Source organism: Gordionus sp. m RMFG-2023, chromosome 2 (genome assembly GCF_954871325.1).
Source record: "Gordionus sp. m RMFG-2023 chromosome 2, tfGorSpeb1-WG-v2, whole genome shotgun sequence".
NCBI lineage: Eukaryota > Metazoa > Nematomorpha > Gordioida > Chordodea > Parachordodidae > Gordionus > Gordionus sp. m RMFG-2023.
The window spans coordinates 50687635-50711376 of NC_088776.1; the positions used below are offsets into that span (position 1 = coordinate 50687635).

Below are 23742 nucleotides of genomic sequence, written 5' to 3' on the forward strand. Positions count from 1 at the left end.
ATCAATATGAGCTTTTTTTAAATTACGATATAATTTCTTAAGATTGCATAAAATGAGTATTTTCTTCAATTGGTTCTCCCTAATCTTTAATGATATTACGCCGTTTGCGTTATACTGTTCTTTAATCGGAATTATAAAATTTTTCAATTAAATCTAAAATATAGTCTCGATCTCGATAAACACTGCCAGCTTTTATAACATTTTGATTGAATTAAAACCACTTTTTCCGTCCAGTTTATTTACCAATCTTTCCATAAATTCAGTCGTAAAAAATCTTCTTGTTAGGGTCCAAGAATTTGGTAAAACCGTCAATATCTTCTGTGTTGTTTCAAATTTATTTTTCAATTGCTTAATGATTTAACATTCATCGTAATATTATAATTATCTTCTAAAGAAGTTTCAATCTTTCTTAATTTTCCTTGGATTTTCAATTTTTTAAAAATGGAACATCTATTACCTTAAGCGTTTCTTAATAATTGATGTCATGCCCATTATTGATTTAGTTATGGATGTTGAAGGAAATGTGATACTAGCTGAGAGTACTTCCTACAACTTCTTAGTGATGAAAGCAGAACACCCCTCTAAAAATATACCCCACCTCCCTCCAAAAAAGCAGTCAATTATTTTTTTACCCCCCAACCTAAATTATTAATTTCAAAAATAATTTTCATTGCATCAATCTTTAATATATATTATAATTATAAAAAAAATATATGCTTTATATCTTTTATAAATTAATAATTTGGAATTAGGGGAAGAGAAAGTAAATTTTATTCTATTGATAAATTATTTAAAAAGGGATCTTCCGTGATACTAAGAAGTCTTGTTTTAATTAGTCTAATGTTACTCCTGACTCTTTCGGCAGTATACATGAGGTAGTAGGAATAGTTAATAAATATTTATATAAAATTGGTAAATTAGGCAAAGCAGAAAAACAGAAAGTGAAAGATAAAGTAAAATAAAGGAATAATTTTTCCAATCTGAATCATAAATCTCAGAATTATTATCATCAGAAGAAGACGCTAAATAATGTATTTAAATATTTTGATGAAATACATTTACAATTCTCAGAATCTAAAAAATAATTGCAAATATAGGGAACGAAAATATATTACATAAATTAACAACAGTGCCCCCCCCCCCCAATTATCCAAACTTTTATCTAGATACATAAAATAATAAAATTTATTAAAAGCTTCAGGTCTAAATATATTACATACCATTGATGATTTATCAAAAAATTTTACACTAATGATTAAAAGGCAATATCTCCCAAAGTGCTCAGCCCAACTTGAGATTTTGCAATCCTAAAGCTATAAATAAAACAATTTGAGAGTGAAAAAAATGCCGATTTGAATTTTGATGATTTCCGGTTTTTAACATTTAAAATTTTTTAACAATATTTAAAATTACATAACTTTAAAGGCTAACCATTAGGTATATAAATAAATTTAAATGTTGCTTCTAGCTTAATTATATCCAAAAATATCTAAAATTAAAGATAGGGCATTTTGCCAAAAATCCTTCATTTTTTCGACTTTTAGAGGCCCGTATCTCATTTGCTGTTGGAAATTGGAGGCTAAAATTTTATTTTTTTCCAGATATAATATAAAATAACTCTAATAAGAATCCTAGAAAATCTGAGGAAGTCGGGGTAAATCTCATGTTCCTGTCATGGAATTCACCAAATAGATGATATGCGATCAGTTCCTATCTGCTATATATCATTACTTCATAGCACACAAATACCTAGTAACCTAGTTACCTTTTAAAAACACCAGCCCTTGCTGGATTCGAAGCCTGATATCTCCAAATAGGCGCCACAGAAGCCTATATCTTCAATTATATATAATAACCATTATAAATGTCTTAAGATATAAAACAGTCAATATTTTAAGTGCCTGAATTTATACAAAGAAAACACAAGAGATCTTATCAAATGCCAGCATAAATCTTATTAGGAAAGAGTTTTGCATTATTATAGTATAAGATTTGTTTATTTAAACACCGATCAGGTAAAATCTCATTAAAGTTGCGGCAGTCTTTGGCACTTAAGAATATTAAATCCGTTTTTTTAAAGAATTCTTTTAATTTTATAAATCATTCTTTTATCAGAAAACACGAATGGTTCAGAAAATATGACAAGCATAAATAACCTCTTGAAAAGATTTTTTTACGGATTGGGGGCCGAGTTATTTAGTCCAGAAATTTCAAAATCTCCGATAAATTTGATCATTAATTATAGAAAATGTAATTTTGGAAAGTCATTTCCTCATTTAGTTGTAAGCAACCTTTTAACCATAATATCTTTTGACTATGGGAAACTAGTATCATTTTCCCTAGTCTTGCCACCTTGTCAACATTTTAATAAAACGAAGAATGTTATAAAATATTAGATTATTATTATATTAATTTAATTTAAAACTTTAATTATGTTTGACACGTTAGATGAAAAAGACCCACCCCCCCCCCTTTTCTTTATTTTTTTTTAAAGAAAAATAAATTTATGCAAAAAAAAGGATAAAGATGCTTCTATATATTATAAATAATACACACCAATTTCATTATCTTATATCGATTTAAAGTAAAATATTACTATTATAAACCTTTTTTCAATTCGAATTTTTCTTTCCCCCTATTTAATTTTTTTTTTAAATATTATCTCCTGCAATGATTTCTCAAATTTAGTTTGTATAATGTTACAAATTGTTTAGATATTTTCAATTATATAAAATTATAGTTTAAGCTATAACTATAACTATTTATATTATATATATACATATACTATTAAATACTAAGGCTGGGTCGTGGCTCGATTTGTTAATACCTAATTGCTTTTTTAGCCTAGACAAAACAGCTTTTGAACTAGGACACCATATTATTTTTTGTATTTTTTGTATTTTTTGTATTTTATTCTCATTTTCATGTTTTTTTCGGTTTTTTTTTTCATTTTTTAATAAAAATTTTTTTTTTAGGTTGTTTAGTCGATAGTCGATACTAAATAACCGGCTAAGAATATTCACTCAACGTGGCACGGATATCAAAAGGAGTTATATGATTTAAAGCTCAGTGATAATGCCCATCGTCGGACAGCACATAGTTCATAACAACCAAATTTTATCAACTTTTTTTAAATTTTATGTTAAACCCTTATACATAACTGGTGGTCCCTATTCTTAACTCAACGCTCAAGAGTTTGTTTTAGGAAAAAAATAACCCTAGCAAGAATCAAGTCTCGGATTGGTTGCGTTTCACTCTATATCGTCCATATCTCTCTAAGGCCTAATTTATAATGCGTTTTGTTTAAGCGTGCGCTATACGTTAAGTTAATTACAAAACCTAGCCAATAAATTGGTATGATTAATATATATGAAGAAATGATGATAATGCTATGTTGAAAAACATACGTTGCGATGGGACGATTAAAAATATGCGATACGATTATAGGAATAATTTGCCCAATTCCATTTTTAAAAAAGATGTATAATGTTTCTGAAATATTATTTAAATAATTATTTCTATTTTCATTTCAAAAATTTCTATCGCTATGAAGAATCAGCTTTGATTTCCATGAGTAAATTTTTTAAAAATGGCTGAAAAGACTTGTCTTAACGTCATAAATGCCATCACGCTCATTTAAAATCATATTTTAAAGCATTTTTAATACCTATTTTATTCGGGTAAATTGATATTATATAAAATATGATTTTTTTTCATATAAGATGATCTTGTAAAAATCTACATTAATCTTTATTTTTAAAAAATAGTAAAGTTCTAAATAGTCACTTTTGCATGTTCGAAGCATATAATGCATTATAAAAATTCTTCAAGCTGTCCAATATAAATAAAAATTTTAGCCGCATATGCAATATAATTATATAGTTTTGGCAAAAAAAAATTAACCCTTAGAGTTTAATTCTAGAAAATAAAACCATGTCTCTCTATAACCCCTGGTTCAATATATCCCCGGTCTCCTCTAAGAATAATTCATGAACGTGTTCTGTTTTTTTGTATAAATTAATATAAAAACATTACACATATCAGGTGTGTTATTTTTTAGTAACACATAATCATTTTAAAATTATTTGATTGATTGGTTTGGCTCTTTATTTTATAATTTAATATATTTTTTTTACTCTTTAAACTTATAGGATAATCAATATTATGAAATAAAAATATTATTTTCATAAATATATTTCGCCTGAAAAATATTTCAAATTGACCCACCCACAGGCTCATCCATTGTTTAAAAAAATTTTTAAACCTATACTCGCCCAATTTTTAAAAATTTATTACGCCCGCCCACATAAAGTATGAGCGGACGTGGGCGGGTCTGAAATTTGCCTGTTGCAGACCTCTAGAAGCAAGTATTATCAGATAACCCAGAATCTTTAGATTAGGAAAATCTTAATATAATTGTATATTCTATAACCCCCCCCCCCTATCAGAGCTAATACAATTTGCTTTGCTAGAATAATGTTAAAATAATTTATTTTTTTTAAATTAAAAAAATAAATATCGTTAACGATTAACATATTGAAGCTGTTACACAGATTCATTTTGGCCCACAGGGATTATTATTGACTTTAAAAAAAGGGTAAGGAAAACAAATAAGTATAATATTGATAGATGCATTGTTAGAAATAAAAGATATCAATATGAATTATATAACCTATAATTTAAATAAATTTTATGTAATAAGATAATGGAAAATTTAATGGCCCATATTTTGATAAAGAAACGAGGGCTTAATTTTACTTCATAATGGAGATATATATATAAACTTTTTTAATAAAAAATATATTGGGTACAGATTATCTCTATAAAAAAAATAATTATTTTTTAAATTTTGATAATCCTGATGTAGAAGAAAATAATTACTAAATTAACCTTCTTCTCTTTTAAATTAATAAATTTGTATTTTCATACCAATCGTTATCTCTTCCATTGAACATAATGCCAAGAGGAACTATGAATTTTTTCAAATAATAGTATCAGAACCACAAAAAATTCAAAATTATTATTTTAAAATATAATTATTCTTGTTTTTTTTGTGGGAACTTGTAAGTCTCACATCAGTTTTTAAAGAATGACCGTTGATATATTTTTATTAAATTAGCATAAGTATTTTATTAATAAAAGTGAACATTAAATAAATATATATTGAAATGTGCAACAAAACAATAATGGCCGGTTAATTAGTTTTGAACGTGCTTTAAAATATTTTCTATAAAGCATTTCTTTGAGCAGTGCAAATTCCTCAAAGACTTTTTTTGCCCCTAAGTGGTAAAAGCTGTTGTCACTGGTTTCTTTATGGTAATTAGATCAATATTTAAATATTCAAAAGTTATTTATCATAAATCTCATACTATGAATATACTAAAGCGTCTTAACGTTTGAGAAATTGAATCAATTATATATACTTCATATTACTTTAAAAAATATGGAAGTTTATTTGGAATAAATACAACTAATAAACAGGAGATAGATTTGTTTTAATGCGGAAAAGTTAATATCGAATATTTTGTAATCAATTTTGCAACTCTAGCTTTTATGGCTTATACTAACTTTTAAAGTTAGCACTTAAATGCTTTAGCATCTCGCGTATCACTAGTTAAAGATAACTAAAGTTTTTTGATCCAAATAACTGAAATTTATAGTATAAGGTATACTATAAATTTAAGAATAAGGATAAATCAGGATTTTTAAAATGTCAAACGTTTTCAAAAAATTATTATGCTACTTTTATTTTAAATGATTTATTTAGCAGGTTTTTTAAATTTTATTAATCTAATTTGTCAATTTGCGTAATCTGTCAATACATGATTACCTCAGTCAAAATGTGTAATATCTTACAAAATCGTCTAAAATTTGTAAGGTCAGTTCATATTGAAGTACATTTCGACAAAATAGCACAAATCTATTGAGGGTTTTCTTTAAATCTTAAAAATATGAAAAAAGTATTCATATATCTGTAAAATACCTATCCTATAAATTTATGACAAATCTAACCATAAACTTTTGAATCATTTTTAATTTATATGGAGATAGGTGAATTGACTAAGTTATTAATCAGTCAATACCCTGTATTGACTGTTAAGAATTATATATTTTTAAATTTTTTGAAATAATTATATTATCAAAAATAGGAAATTAAAACTATTATCAATTTGTTATCCAAAGAAATGTGAGAAATATATCATAAAATGCATTGTTCAAATCAAAGGTTATCTCTTGGGGATTTTAAGCCAAACATTATATCATCGTTAGATTTCTTATTGCAATTTATTTTATTTTTTATTGTTTATATACTTTATATATTTTTAACCATTTATAACCTTTTATATTCGGCTTTTAAATTTTAATTATATATTATTTTTACCAGTCCAATAATAAGTTTTTTTTTTATATATATGGAGAAATTTAAAAAATTTTTATTATAGCAATTATTTACTATTAGGAGAATTATATAAAATATAACCCCCTCGTGAATGAAAAAAATATTGGCCATACGAAAAATTTAGTATTTAATATAAAGGCTATATTTTTAAATAAGGTTTTATATTAGAGTTCCTTTTTTTAACTATTTATTAATTTCTATTTCAAATATACATAGTCTCTCTATATTTATTCTTAAAAAAGATAACTTTTTTTGCAAAAATATCTCATAAATAAATTATAGTTTTAATTCTTAAAACTAAGTTTTCTTATTTAATTTGATAATATATAAATATATACTTTATAGAGTTTACTAAATTATCATCGATTTTCAAACACTTAAAACAACATCTAATATTTAAGACAGAAAGTGTTAATTTTCAACAAAAGATTCTCTAAAATAAATTTTTTTTTATCAAAATATATAATCTACTTTATATTTGAAACATTTAACGTTTTTATTATTTAAACCGACATATATTATATACTGTCTCTTTTGTGATTTATAATATTAAAAAAATCTATATAAGAAATATTATAAGAAGAAAATTAATTAAAAACAGATCATTAGTTTTGATTATTATATAAAGTACCTTATTTTTATATATTTGTATTTAATAACTAAATGATTAACAATAAATAATTTATTAGACAATATAATTGTTTTTAATTTTGGCCTCATTTACTATTCTTATAGTTAGGTTAAATTTAGCTTAACCATAGCAGCATGTTTTTGACTATTTATAATAACTAATATATTACTGTGCGTTTACAAACAAACTTTTATAATTATTTATAAGTCTCTCTTTCTTTTTTTCTTTTCTAGCATAAAAAATGTATAAATAAATAATAATATATAAAAATATAATTAAATTAAAATTAAGTTTTTTTTGCTAATCTAATCCCTTTCCCTTTAATAAATCATATTAAATATTATTACATAATAATATACATAATAGAAATAACTAACTTACTAACTAACTAAAAAAATTTCTTACAAACTTTTGTGAAAATTAAATTAAAAAAAATTATTCGCCAAGAATGAATGATAGATACATTAAAAAAAAGAAATTAGAAACCTTTACACAATCATATATATAAATACATTTATTTATTATTATAACTGCTACCGTTGAATGACATTTAAGGACGGTACAGCCCAGTCCTTGAGTCGGGTCAGTTAAGAATGTTTCAAATTGTTTAAATATTTTTAAGGAACAAACCATATTTTAAAGGCCGGGTAAAAATAATTAAGGGTCAAAAAACCCGGCAAGAAATTTCCAACAATATAATATTTTGTTAACCAAAAAAGATTTATATTACTATTTCGCTCAGATAAAAAATTGAATCTAATAGAATTTTTTCCTTAATCACTTTGACTAAGACTTTATACATGCTCAAGACCCATTTTTTGATCACTGTTATTAACAACCAGTTAATTATCACCAACCAATGTTTATTTGGTATCCCAATCCTAAATTATAATGTCTTGAATAGTTTTGATTATTATATTGTTGGATTTAGATTATAATTAATGGCTCAATTAATTTGGATAATACATAGAAAAATAATATCCCAATCATAAATTATAATGTCTTGAATAATTTTGATTATTATATTGTAGGATTTAGGTTATAATTAATGGCTCAATTAATTATAATACATAGAAAAATAATATCCCAATCCTAAATTATAATGTCTTGAATAATTTTGATTATTATATTGTTGGATTTAGGTTATGATTAATGGCTCAATTAATTTGGATAATTCATAGATAAATAGTATCCCAATAAATTTTTTTTACTAACATCATCGATTTGCTATAGTAAAATTGATGAAAGAATACCGCGGATGTCCTAACCGAAGTATGCAATCTTTTAAGAGGGTATGAGATAGATTATGAGAAAGGGGAAATTGTTTCTAACAAACTTTCTTGCCTTTTAGAGGCTGTATATATTATAGCATTTCAAAGATATTTATCCTCTATTTTATTATATACACTTAAAAATTCTGACGCGCAGAAGTAATGATAATGCATAGACTGATGAGCCTCTATCTTTATACAAATTCCTCGTATATAATAATTCAGGCATATTGTTATTATGACTTCTACAAATTATGGGACTCTACCTATAGCAAAATTTTCACAATTGTATACAAAAATATTTTTATTTGATTATTTATATATTTATATAATTATTTTATTTTTTGAGGACTAAATAACTGTTATTTCAGTTCTCGAATATTATGTTCGTCATCATTGTGAGATCCTCTATTCGATAATGACTAAAAGTTTTAAGCACCTTTACTGGAATTATATCTATCATCGTTGGGTTGCTTTGTTTTTCTTAGGATATAGACCATATCTTTCTTTCCCTTTTCATCAAATTTGTGTAGTCCGATTAGTGAAGTAATATAAAGGAAAAATATTGTGCATCTTTATAAATGAGAGTTAGTTATATTTCCGAATAAATAAATTTATGAACATATTTATTTTCTCGAAATTCTTCTCAAGGATCTAGCCTGATAATTTTTTATCCATATAAAAGTGAGGGATTAGAATATTTAACAAAATGAAATTTCTTTATTTTAGAAAAGCAAATTCTTCGTGAATCGAATATAATAATTTACAAATATTATAAAAAAAATTTTTATGCTTTATATAAATATGATATGTGAAAATCTAAATGTCATTTTATAACACGTAATTTAAAGATATTTATTCGCCTAAAATTTGTATAATAAGTATAGTTAGCTTTTAATGTTAAACAGCCAATATATTTTAGGCTATTAAAATTAGATAAAGTTTTCAAATTGGTTTCATAATTATATACTAAAAATTAATATAATATTGATATGTAATAGTTAGCTTTTAAGGGCTGTGAATCTTAGTCCTAAAAAAAGAATTCGGGTTCATTCAGTGAAAAATTTCAGAACCAGTTAGGGGGCTCAGGGTTCGGAGTCCAGAAAAATAAGGACTTAGTAAAAATAACAGAAACATCAATTTTTTAAAAACTTATTTAAATAAATGTATTCACCAAAAAAATAATTTATCATTATAATTAAAATTAGAATGATACAATACAATTTAAAAGGCAATATTTGTTTATAAATATTTTATTAAGAGATTATCATGATATATTTTAAAATCTAGATGTTAAAGTTAAAATATAGATTTTTTTTATGACTAAATGTTGAATAATAGTGTTGTTAACGACTCGATTTGAGCCGATTTTTAAAAACGGCTCACTCAATATTTTAGCCAGAAAAATATGGCCTAAGTTTCAAGATTTTGCTAATAGATATTGTCTATGCTTCAAGATTTCGCTAATTGATGAACCAGTATGCCATCTATTAGCAAAATCTACAGGCTTGCGTAATACGTTTTTAAAAGTCATTTCAAATCGAGCAGTTTGACGACACTAACTTTGACAGTGCATTGAAACTTGCATTCAATAAAACAATTTCACCTTTTGATTCTTTGGTCTTAGTTTTAATTGATCCAACAAATAATACTTAATATTACTAAAATATAGTATTATCTAATTTTTTTACAAACTGTGGTGGTGAAATTTAAAAATTCTTTACATTTTAATTATAATGAAAATAATTCAAGGAAAAATATTTTTCACAAAAATAATGTTTTTAATATTGAAAACAAAAATAATAAACAATTCTTGTACCCTAAACCCTAAATTAAAAGCTTTCCAGGTTGGGTTCAGTATCTCGATTTTAGATTCCCATCCTTGCTTTTTATGTTAAACATCCAAAACATTTTAGCTATCAAATTAGAAACAATTGAAATTTTCAAAGTGGTTTCATAATTATACATTGAAAAAGGAATTTATATAAAATAAAAAAAAACTTTATTTATGAAACATAAAAATATTTATCTGTAATAGTGTTAACTCAATATTTTATTCATCCAAGGAAATATTGCCCAAGCCTGTAGATTTTGGTAATGGATTGCACAAAAGGTTTCTGCGATATCTCGAGGCTTAGGAAATATTTTTCTGGCTAAAATATTGAGTTAGTCGTTTTAAAAGACTCAAATCGAGCCGTTTAACAACATTAATCTTTAAATATATTAATGATTAAAGGTAAGGTGGGGATGAATGTTAAAGTTTACTCATTGTAAAAATAAATACTAATTAAAAATTAAATATAGCAAGAAAACTATATTGCGGTATCATAATAAAACAGTAATTAAATTAAGAACTTTCTATTTAAAACTCCGAAGCCCTTTGGAAACGTGTGAATAGATGATAATGATAGTATAATAAATATTATGATAATTTAAATTCTGAATAAAGCAATGATTATGAAGAAAAGTATTGTTAAAGGACCCGATTTGGGTAGATTTAAAAAAAAACCGATTTTAGTTAAAATAATATTATTCAAGCCTCGAAATTTCGTAAATAGATGCCCAAGCCTTTCTTCCATCTATGAGCAAAGTCTTCAGGCTTACATAACATTAATTGGTCTAGCTTTTTAACAAAACTAATGAAGAGGATTAATAATATAAATGAAAAACTTAATAATCATAAATAAAAACATCCTTCTTCTAACTTTTATTAAACAAAATCTTTTATTAAATGCAAAATCAAATTTATGTAAATGTAACTATGAAAAAAATGAATGAAATATTTCATTCCAATACCAAAGTATGTTATTTTTTTTCAAAGATTTAAGATATAGTTATATATATTTAAAAAATGACATATAAATCTTAATAAATATGTAATATTCTGAAGTCTAGTATTACATTATGAATTAAGTCATTTACATTCATTTTCTCAATTTCGCATATAAAAAATATAATAAATGCCGACTACACAATCCAAAAGTGACAAAATGTAAATGGGCATTATGAAAAGGCAAATTATATATAAAGTATATAACTCTTTAAGACAATAAAATAATCGTACAAAAGGTTTTAGGATTTACTAAAAAATGAAATTAAAAATGATAGATATAATATAATTTGTTATAAAGAATATAATAATTAATCAAGATAAGAAACTGGAAATAAAACGAAGTGTATATCAGAAAAGTTAAAATGTCACAAAAGTTCGAAAGTTTTTCAAAAAAAAACATTTATAATTTTTATTTTTTAATAAGTAAAAGTATTTTCATAATATTTGGCTTATATAAAACTAGAGAGAATAACAAGATCCAAATTTTTTTAAGGATTATATTTTGTTTTGTTTTTTTTATTTTAAAGAGGTTTAAAAAATTTCCTAACATATTATATAATTTGACGTCGGATATAGCTTATAACTTTAGTATCATTGTAAATTTGATAATTGATGACTGATAACAGGGTCAGAATGAGGACTAAGGATTTCTTTAAACTTTGTTAAATACATATTAGGGACAAAAGAGATATATAGTTTGACTCTTTTTTTTTAATTTTTTTTTATTAAAGTCGATCATAAAATTATAGTATTTGTATTTCTTTGCAATGAAACATAAATAAATATTAATTACTTCATTTTTTAATGAAACATTTTTATCACAATCCATTTCTCGGAGAGAAAAAAGATGCATGTGAAGTCTCAAAATATTAGGGATTTACAGAAAGATCAAAATGCCGAAGTTAAATCCTGCCCTTAAGAGATCATTTGATAATAAAATAGCAGGTTTAATTATTACATCAATTGTTGCCTACCTCGCACATCTGTCTTCTTTCTTTCTTTCTTTCTAAGCTACGACTTGATATTACCTCCATTTGAAAATTAAAATTTCAAAAATTATAAGGTTTGCTAAGACGGTGAATAAAAGACTTTCCGGCAAGACCAGAGTTTCCAAATAATCAAATTGAAATTAAAAGGTTATCTCCTGGGAGTGCCACTCAGAATACAAACATTTTAATAGGAAATGATTAGCATGGTATAATTTGAATTTTTAAATTTTTAAAATAACAAATAAGATGCAATATATAAAAAGCAATATATTGCCAGACTAATTTAAGATTTGTTTGGTATCGATTGATTAGAAAAAAACGAGTAGTGATAGATAATAAGATGAAAAATGCCAAAACAATAGGTTATTGTAAAAAAAATGAAGAGTAACCTCTCAACAAATGATATTGATTTGTAACATAAACTTAGTTGACATTTTAAACTGTTTTATATTATTATCAATATTTCAATACAATTCAGATTTCCGTAGTATCAAAACTTCTTTTTTTTTAAATTGATATTAAAAGGAAGGAAGGAAGGAAGGAAGGAAGGAAGGAAGGAAGGAAGGAAGGAAGGAAGGAAGGAAGGAAGGAAGGAAGGAAGGAAGGAAGGAAGGAAGGAAGGAAGGAAGGAAGGAAGGAAGGAAGGAAGGAAGGAAGGAAGGAAGGAAGGAAGGAAGGAAGGAAGGAAGGAAGGAAGGAAGGAAAGAAGGAAGGAAGGAAGGAAGGAAGGAAGGAAGGAAGGAAGGAAGGAAGGAAGGAAGGAAGGAAGGAAGGAAGGAAGGAAGGAAGGAAGGAAGGAAGGAAGGAAGGAAGGAAGGAAGGAAGGAAGGAAGGAAGGAAGGAAGGAAGGAAGGAAGGAAGGAAGGAAGGAAGGAAGGAAGGAAGGAAGGAAGGAAGGAAGGAAGGAAGGAAGGAAGGAAGGAAGGAAGGAAGGAAGGAAGGAAGGAAGGAAAAAATTGTATTGTATTGGCTAAAATCATGTTTCCTATCTCCCATGAACATAATATTTTTATTGCCTATTCAATTTTGAAGCTCAACAACAATACCGAAAAAAATGTAAATTAATTATCGGTTTAACACTATCTCTTTATCAGCAACTATCTATTCTTTATAAGTATTTTATCCTAGTAAATCACTGCATATAATTTATTATACTAATAATCATGATAATATTCAAAAATTTTATATTATCTATAACAATATTTAATATATAAAATAAATATTTATTTTTTCCCTTTCAAAAATCAATAACCGTATTTTAAAGATTATAATTTATGAATAATTTGTAATAATATTAAATTAAATTATTGTTTTTTTTTTAAAAAAAAACATGAAACGCAAAAAAATTAGGAGAGAAAAAAAGGATGGTACAATTTTTTTTATAATTTGCTCTTTTTTGCATAATTTTTGCTTCCTTGTTTTAAATATTCATTTGAATATTATGAAAATGCTAAAAAGAAATAATATCAAATAATATTATAATAATAAATATATTGTTATTTATGAATTACCAGAATCATAGCTATTTTAATAAATCAAACAAAAAACCAGAGTTTTATAATTCAATTTTAAGACTTATATCGAGTCCTAAGTATAGTTCGAAGCCGAAATCCTGGGAACCAATGTCAAATCTAAGCTAGCACTTCCTCTTAAAATTTACAGGAAACCGATATAGAATTCAGAACAGGTTCTACCAAAAGTATAATTAATTTATATGTTTATTATCCCTACGATGGCATTACCACGAATGCATTACTGCAAATGCATTCAAAGCAAAGACCTGATCTGATCTAAGCTAGAATAATATTAATTAATAATTTGAAATGTTTGGCCTTATTTTGCCGAAACTAGGTAGGGATGCCCGGAGTTGTCTTCTATGTTATTATGTGCATATATATAATATATATTATTTTCTATATAAATGTTTTATTAATTTCACCGAAACTAAGCATGGGTTCAGCCTGGTGTTTACCTGTATTATCAATCAAATACTTTGGTCCGTGAGTAAAATTACATAGATCCTTATGGCTGCTATTAGCAGTAAAAGATTCTTCTAAATTATCTGTTTGCAATTATGTTTTTTATATAATATTTTCTCGGAAATAGATTAGTGGTAATTTCGGTAATTCATTATATCTCTTCGTGGAAATATTTAGTTAATAATGTTTCTTGAAGAAAGAAATATCAATGTTTCTGAGGAAAATTGTGCAGAAGAGACCGGAAATGTTATCTCAGGACAAGTATTTTCTTGTCAAATAGTTTGAAATTAATATATAACTTGAGATTTAAATTTTAAAATTCTATTTTAGCAAGTTGTAAGATATTTAAAATGGTTCTAAAAATATTTTCTAAAAAATTGCCCACAAAAATTTAACACTCCAAAAGTAACTTTTAAGTTTTATACATATTTTTATTTTACTAAACTCAATATCAATTCTGTATAAAAATATTGACAATATTTATTATAATTCAATGTCTCGAAATTAATTTTTAATTAAGTGTGAAGACCTGGGCAGGGTTATGGCGAGATGCTTGGTAACATTAAAAATCCATTTATTTTACGGGGAGACCCAAAAACATGAGATTATATAAGGCTAAGAATGATAATATGAAATGGTTGATTTTTTTTGTAAAACAGTTTTAAGTGACAAGTTTAACCAGTTCTTCCCCATCAGCGGGAGACTCTTTTAGTCCGCAGAAATACCCCCTCCCGCAAAACTCCCGCTATTGAAAATCTCCCGTAAAAATCTACCACAATTTTAAAATTCCGCATCATAATTTTCAGCATTTTAATGTTTTTAATTTATAAATAATAATTTTGAGAAACAGTATTTGAATATTTTTTCATTTTATTATAATAAGAAAATTTATCAATAAACATGTCTAGTTTGTTTTATTAAAAGAGAAAATTATTTCCTGCAGTTAAATAATAAAAATTCAAACTCTTCCCACTCCCTATTAGATGTTAATTTTTGATAAATATTTTAATCCCAATAACACAAAAGATAAGCATCATCGTCATTCTGGTTTAAAGCGAAAAATACATTTATAAGCGGGATATTCTTTTTGGTTACACTTGCTTGAATATCAAGTTATAATTATTATCTATTTATTTATTATAGTTCACTTTGAGCGACTGATTAACCAGTCATTTATAACAATCTCAATATTTCTGATAAAGAAACAATAACGATAAAATTGTATTTAAAATGTCAAGCATCACAAGGACGTCTACCTACTTTATCTACACCATCAATAAATCCCCTAAATATTTGAAAATTCAAATGTCAACCAAAATGGCATTTTCATTAACCCGACCGAAGACCTGCACTTTGCTGTTTTTTCGCAATTTTCGAATTTCTCTCTCAAAATTTTTTTTTGATCAAATAGACCCAACAATTTGAAAATTTTCACTTGGCAAACTTGATAGAATTAACATTTTTCTATAAAAAAAATGAATAAAATCTAAAAAAAAATAGAAAGACACTATAACATAAGGCATTAGGGTAGTCTGTCTGAATTCTTAAATTTTTATTTTTTAAAATTATACTTAATATAAAAATGTATAAGATATAATAATTTCTACCGTAGAGATTATAAGTAAAATTTAAAACTAAGTTTAAATAATTTGAGATTCCTCCGTCTATTTTTTTTATAAGCCTTAAAATTTTTTATGATTGAAAAATTCTGTCATTTTATGCGATCAACATTGAAAGATTTTCATAAATATTAGTAGTTTCGTTACGATAGGGAGGATTATAAGGAGATTTTTGTTAGAATTACCTTTTTTAACCAACTTTGAACATTTTTAAAAAGTGAGCCAATTTAAAGTTGAAAAATCTAGTGGCACCACTGATCACTAGTGACATTTACTTAACCTAGAGAGGCGTTAAGATTTATCAAAGCATAGTTATATATATTAGAACAAAAATGTTCCAGTCTAGAATTTTTATATTTTTATATTTCAAAATTTAGAAATATTTTATAATTAGAGCTGACTTAAATTTAATCTTTATTTAAATTATGATAACGAAATAATAAAAAAATTCTTGACCATATTCTCATTTTTCACATATATAAAGGTTATTTATGACGCATTTAAAAACTACTGTAATATTATTTTTGGAAATGAATGTAATTATGAACTGCACATGCAAAAATATTAAATTTTCATATCGAATTTTTAATTTAAAGAAAAAAAAAACTTTACCAATATATTTAGATATAAAAGCATATGTGTTTTTATTTGAAATAAAATTTTTTATTATTTCATTTTTTAAATCATTAATTCATAAATATCCAATCCCTTACCCAAAGAGGCGAATCCAAAAGTAAAATCGATGACCAAGAAGAAAACACTGATTATATCTTATTTCTTTCTTTCTTTCTTTCTTTCTTTCTTTCTTTCTTTCTTTCTTTCTTTCTTTCTTTCTTTCTTTCTTTTTCTATCTTTCTTTCTTATAAGTGTCATTTTTATTAGACTTCTTGAAAATTTTAAAATGTTCTTATTCCTAGATTTGTTTGTGCTATAAAGATTCTGGATTCTAACTCAGATATTCCATACTCTATCCTTGTGAAATTTCGGATAAATTACACTGTATTATTTATTAATATATATATTTTTCCTTTTTCCAATTTTTTAGAAATAAAAAAATTTAATTTATTTTTTAATTAGGCAAAAAAATATTTTTCTGCAGTAACTTTTTATATTTACATATTACAAATATATTATAATCAATAATAAAAACAAATTTTAGTTATACTGGATAGTATTATTCTTAGTTTTATATTATTATTAATACTAAAAAGCTCTTTCTTGCCCCTTATGAATAATTTATCTAATAAAAGATTATACATATTATAGTAAATATATATACTTTTTACTTTACTATTATGTTCCAAAATCTGTTCACAAAAAATATCCTTCTATTTTATAAAAAAATATATATTTAAAATAAAAAAATCCAAAATTTTATTTTTTTTGTGTGATGCTAAAATTTAAGGTTCTCTTGAGATTTCTCTGCTTAAATTTTTTTTAAGGGGGATTTTATAAAATGGGGTAAAATACTGAGGGAGGGGAACTGCTGTTTGTGAGTATGCTCAACATTTTAAAGTTATCGAATTAGGGTTTTACATTGACAGGATCAAGATCCAAGCGGCCCTAACTCATTAGAGGATTTAATCATCCTACTTTAAAACTTGATACGATATTCGACTAAATCCTCTAAACAAGAGCATTCGTTTGACTTACCTTTTTATTCATAATACTAAGTCGAATGTCGTTAATCCGGCATATTAAACTCGAGAATAATTAACTCTAGGCTAATAGAAATAATACATTGCTATTTGAGACTAATGATAGGAAGTATATTCTCTATTTCACCCTATGATTGCCATATATTTTTCATTTGAAAACGTAATTTATTTTCATTTGGAAACATGTTACTTTTAAATCCCCTGGAAATAATTCTTGAAAAATAATCCTGGAAATATTTTCTCCAAAATCCATAAAATATTTCCCGAAAAATTAATTTCCGGAAAAAAAAATCTTGGGAAAAATAATTCTTAAATAAAATATTTTCCGGAAATAAAATCATAGGAGAATAAATTCTCCTGGGAAATAAATCAGGGAAAAAAATTCCGACAGAAAATAATTCTCCGAAAAATATTTCGCGGTAAAACAATTCTTCATTTTTAAGACCCTTAAGAATATTAATTTTTTTATATTAAATTAACAAAAATAGAAAAAAAATTTCCAAAATATAATATTTAAAAATTTTGAGAAAATCAATTCAATTCTGAAAGAAAATTAAAAACTTTTACTTAGCAAAATCATTTAAGATTTTAAAATACTTATGAAATTCAATAAAATTGCTTTAAATAGTTTCGATTCTAAGCAATTAAGGAAAAAAATTCTAAGCTTATTAGTAATTATACTTAACGAGATAATATAAATAAAAGTCAAATTTTTTTTTTACTGATTATAGAATTTTAAATTATTATCAAATTATATTTAATGTTATATAAATGAACCGCTAGATTTCGATCAAAATATAACAAATTTATTGTAATTATTTTTAGTGCTTCTATATTTCTTGTTCTATCTTGAAGTTTGATGCCAACTATGGAATTTCAGTTTTGTTATTGGAATTCAGATCTATCAATTTTTTTTGTATTTACTATGATATCAACAGGTTCCATAAAGATCATACTCTAGAATCATAAGATTCAAATATATTTAAATCGGGGAAAACTTACTTTATTTAGATGTTCATACTCTAGAATCATAAGATTCAAATATATTTTGAATCGGGGAAAACTTACTTTATTTAGATGTAATTGATATTTGAATCGCGATTTAAAATCCCATAAAGAAGTATTCCAAAGCATGACGTTATAATTTATTTAGCCCATAACTAGATTTTTGGTTAGCTAATGGAAAAACTAATTGATGAATCAAAGTTAAAAATTACCAATCATCACGCAATAAATTGGCTCCAGATATCACTTTCACCAGTTAAGATCAAGATGAGCAAATATAACCCTATGTGATATATAGTCTTCGCGAATGAGGATTCGTGACAAGCTTCGCTATAAAATCAATTCGCTATAATAAACACTCGCGATAAAAGTTTGAAGAAAATGTGTTTCGTGATATGTAAACTTAAAAATATATCTTTGATAAAACAATAAAAATTTTATCAATATGTTTCAAATTTTTTTTTTGAAAATAACAACAAATAATCCTAATACTTTTTAAATATTTTTTGAAAATATAGTCTCTACCTGTCAAAAATTCTGCTAGCCTTTGTTTCCACCATGTTAAAAAGATATTAATATATTTTTTTATACTCATTTACTTCAAAAAAAAAAAGGAAGTTAAAGATAATTATATTTTACACTGAAATCCAAATAAAACATACATTTATTGTATTGTTTTATAACATTTATTTTTAGTAATTTGCTTTATAAAATTCGAGAAAAAAAATTGAACTTAATAGTGCATCTTGTTTTTACAGTGGAATTATTTTCCGCCTAACCCTGCATTCACTGTTAGCGCAAATTCGCGACAAAGTACACAAAATATACTGTATTTCTGTATTTTTGTCAAATTCTGCATATCTCATAGCGTTCAGGGTAATTATTTTAAAATCTGAAAAATGGGGAAATTTTTTTTCCAGGGAGGAAAGTTTTTTCTGGAATCATAATTCAGGGGAATTATTCTTGGGCATTTTTTTTCAGAGAAATTATTTTCCGCTTACCATATTTTTATGTCCTTAGATAACATATCCTCTCCTATTATTACATATTTAAATGCAATAATTATAAATTTAAAGTTTTTCGCGAAATTTTGAATAGTTATTCAAACTTAAATATTTTATTAATTTTCCGTGGTTAAATAATTATCCAACACTTAAGTATTTGGTGAGCGTGATAAAATAATATTTCCATCGTATGTTAAACCTTTCTTATAAATTTAAATGCACCAGTGAATATGATTTGTTGCTTAAGAATCTAGGAAAATAATTCCTAAAAAATTCGCTACTAATATATCCAGATCCACGAAATAAAAATCATCAAATAAAATATTTAAAAATTTTGAGAAAATCGATTCCGGGGAATTATTTTCTGCTTACCGTTATTAGCACATATTAATTAAAATTTATATATTTTGTAGAGAACCTATATTTTTTGATAAAAAATGTAATCACGGTCAAATTGTGAAATTTGGCAACAATACTTTAACTTCATACGTGGTCGAGTTAAAGAATTTTAAATATGTTTTGATATCGAAGGGATTAAAATTATTGTTTGGGTGAAGGGTATCCTCAAGTGGGGACTCGTTTCCTGCATCCATCATTTAGATAGGCATCCCTTAGAAAGTTTAGATAATTTAAGGGAGGAAGGGCGGGGGGTAAGAGGATAATGAAACTTTTTTCTAAATAGAATTATAGTCGTTATTTTAAAATGATATTAATATTTCCTAATTTTTATTTCAAATTCTTCATTATAATGATATATTATATAGAAATTTACAAAAGTAGGCCCGTCCCGTATTCGACCCAGGGCTTCGGGCAGGTCTGGCCTATTTTGAAAAAATCGGGTTCGGGCTGAGTCGGGCCTAATATTTTTTAAAATAATTAGGGTTGGGTCGGGTGGGGCCTTGGAAATTTGTAAAATATATCTAGATTTATCAATTTTATGTTGAATTTTTTATGTAAAATAAAAATATTTTATTTTATTTATAGAAACTAGACGCCATATAACTATCTTTTATCTTGAGTAATTATAAAAATTAATTTCTATATTTAAATAAATTCAGGCCGGGCCGGCGAAAATTTCGGGTAAAAAAATTTCGGCCCGGGCTTGAAAAATTAGGCCCGATGCAGATCACTAATATTATATACATTTTTGGAGGAGAGGGGTGTGGGTGTGAAGGGGGGGGGGGATTTTACTAGCTTTGATATTTAGGATAACAGGAAAATTTATGATCGTACAAATTACAATTTATATCATTTTTTTAAACCAGAAACTTGCAGGCCTGGCCCTAAGTCCGGCCCAGAGCCGTATTTTAATTTTTTTTTAAATACCCGGACCGGGCCAGGACTTATATTTTAAAACCAAATATTAATCGTCATTATTAGCTTTAAAAATTAAAAATAAATATAATATATTTTTTAAAAATCCGGGCGGGGTCTATAAATATAAAACCCGGGCTGTGCCGAAAATTTAAAAAAAAAATCTGGGCTGGACCTGGCCCTACAAATGGTACCTCTGCAGATCTCTGTATTAAACAATTTAAAAAGCGTAATAAAATATTATTTTGTATAAGATAATGTATTATTTTAATTAGTTATAATAATATGCATTTACATATTACATAATCACCTCTGGGATTAACTTGTTATGTAGTTCGTGCATACTTATAAATATATAGTTAGCAATAACTCGATAATTAATATGTATAATAATAATAATAAATATTTTCGCACTTGTATAACTAATTAATTTTTATAGGCCAAATCCCCTAGACTTTATTTAATGCGTTGAATTATTAATTCGATATACTATTAATACTATAATTTAAAATATTTGTGATTTTATCGTTAAATTCCCCCATGAAATCTAATATTATTCATTTGGCTAGTCCTTGTTAGGCTTAATGTATTTCTATCCCCAAATTTCCTAGATTAATATATAAGTTAAAAAAATTGATAATCAATTAAAAATCGAGGCAATGATGAGACTATAGTTATTTGTCTTCCTAATCTTTCTTCTCCTTATTTTCTTTTATTTTTCTTTTATTTTTCTTTCTTTCTTTCTCTCTTTCCTTTTTTTTATTTCTTTGCATTTGAAATGAACAAAGAGCTTTACAACTTCATTTGGCCCATAATAATTTTTTTTGCAGAATATAAGATATTAAATATCGAAATATTTTTTTTAGTCAAATAATTTTATTTTGTTACATATAAGTAAATAATTAATAATCAAACGAATCTTTTTATTTTATATTCATTTTAACTATTCATATTTGAACAAATCAGTACAAATTATAAATGTATTATTAAAGGGACGTGACATGACAACCCTTTGAAAATTTATAACATTGTAATCCCAATTATACAAAGAAATATTTTAATAAATATATTTTAGATATTAAAATGATTTATTTATAATGACCGAAAAGTTCTTGAATATATCTTAGATATTAAAATGATTTATTTATACTTGACTGAAATAGTCTCGATGAAATTAAAACCTGATTTTTCTATTAGTAAAATAAGACGTATTTTTTAATAAACTGTTTTTATAAATTCACACACGCTCTTTAACCAACGCATAATTTAAATTCCTATCCTTTATGATTTATGTTAGTATGATGTATGTATATATAATCAGAATTTTTAAAGTATCTAAATTAAAAAATGGTATATAAGTATCTATATATAGACATTTAATAGATTCATTTTGCTACTATTTTATGTTTTTTTATTATATTAATTATTTAAATGTAATCCTATATATTTTGTATTTAATTTATTAAATATCTGGACAAATGAAAAGTAATATTTACACAATGGATAAAGAAAATAAAGGTAAATGGTGGTAATAATAATTTTTATACATTATAAATTTTTAGATGATTAATATAAGTAATACTGATAAAGAAGAAATAATCACAGCATCGGCAAATTTTTAAACCTGATAGGTAAGAAATGGCTTAGTCAATAAATTTTCAAAGTTTACAAATTTTATTAAAGAGAAAATCAAATAAAAAAATTGAAAACCACCCACCCCCCCTCACCACCCTCAAGATGATATGGATAAAGAAAATTAACACCCATCATATTTTTAATGATTATTTTTAATAAAGATGAGAGTTGAAATTTTACTATATTTGGAGATTACCCTAGTATAAAAGTTTAATTTATAAAATAAAATACTACACAACCTTCCATCGAATAAGTTGAAGGATTTTTTTAGTATGGATAAAAATGTGTTTATGGATAAATGGGAATTCGGTGATGAACGCTTTGAGAGTGTTTTATTATTAAAAGCTATTAATAATCTTATAGTCATATAATTATGTATTTTATATAAAAAATAAAATATAAAAAAAATTTGGTTAGCTTCAAAATTTGAGTTTTACAAAAGATCTTTAATTTCGACATTATGTTACCTTGCATGATTATAATGAAAAATATACCGAAATTTGTATCTACCATTAAATACATTTTAAGCCATATTTTGTATCTAGACACTTTCCGGGTATTTATTTTTATCTCGATACATTTGCATTTTTTGATAAGTGTCTTTTAACATCTCTAACATTTATATTAGATAAATTGCTTGCTATACTATGTTATATATAAATATAACAAATGAAATTTACCTTTAATAGAGGGCAAATATATATTGAGGTTCAAACAATCTTCATTTTGATCGTAATTCGGTACTACTCCATCAGTGTACATGATAGAAATTAAGTTTTCAATTCTAGTTGTTAAAAATGAATAATTTCCCGATTTCGTCCTATTCCAAAGTGAATCATTATAGATATCTTTATCTTCCTTCTCATGCCATAATATCTGATCAACCTTTTGTGGGCATATAGGACCATGACGCGTAGCATTAAAGAGGCCTCTCCATTTGACTGGCGGCCCTGCTGGCATGAACCTTTGGGACGGCTTAGATGCATAGGAGACGCCTAAAAATTGTTCTACCATAACAAAATTGCTATCTCTGCTTCCGATTTTCCAAGTGGAACCAATTATAGCCCCATTTTTGGTGTGGAGGACTCTGGAATTTCCCACTGGAATGATTAGGAGATCCTCATGATTAGCATCGTCTTTTAAGTTTTCGGGATCATTTTCCCGTACTTTATGATGGGGAACAAAAGATGATGAGTAAAGATGATGTGTAAGTAAAGCTAATATCATTAATATTATTATGACGGAAACAGGGAGTCCTACAAAGTTATACATACAGATCCTTGTCGCAATATGATTTTTGATAAGCGGATTAAAAATATTTTTTTTATTAATTAATTTATTATTCTTTTTTTTCTATTTTCAAATTATAAAAATTTAGAAAATATTTAACAAATTAGTTAAAGA

General features: G+C 25.4%; 1 protein-coding gene across 1 annotated transcript in view; it reads right to left on the minus strand.

Annotated features, from left to right (window-relative positions):
• The window catches only part of LOC135925588 (uncharacterized), a 39179-nt gene extending 15459 nt beyond the window's left edge, over positions 1-23720 (minus strand). Inside the window, exon 1 of the mRNA XM_065460995.1 lies at positions 23019-23720. Coding sequence (XP_065317067.1) covers positions 23019-23610 — 592 coding nt within the window. The 5' untranslated portion in view covers positions 23611-23720. The remainder of the gene's footprint in view (positions 1-23018) is intronic.
• Positions 23721-23742: the final 22 nt, after the last annotated feature.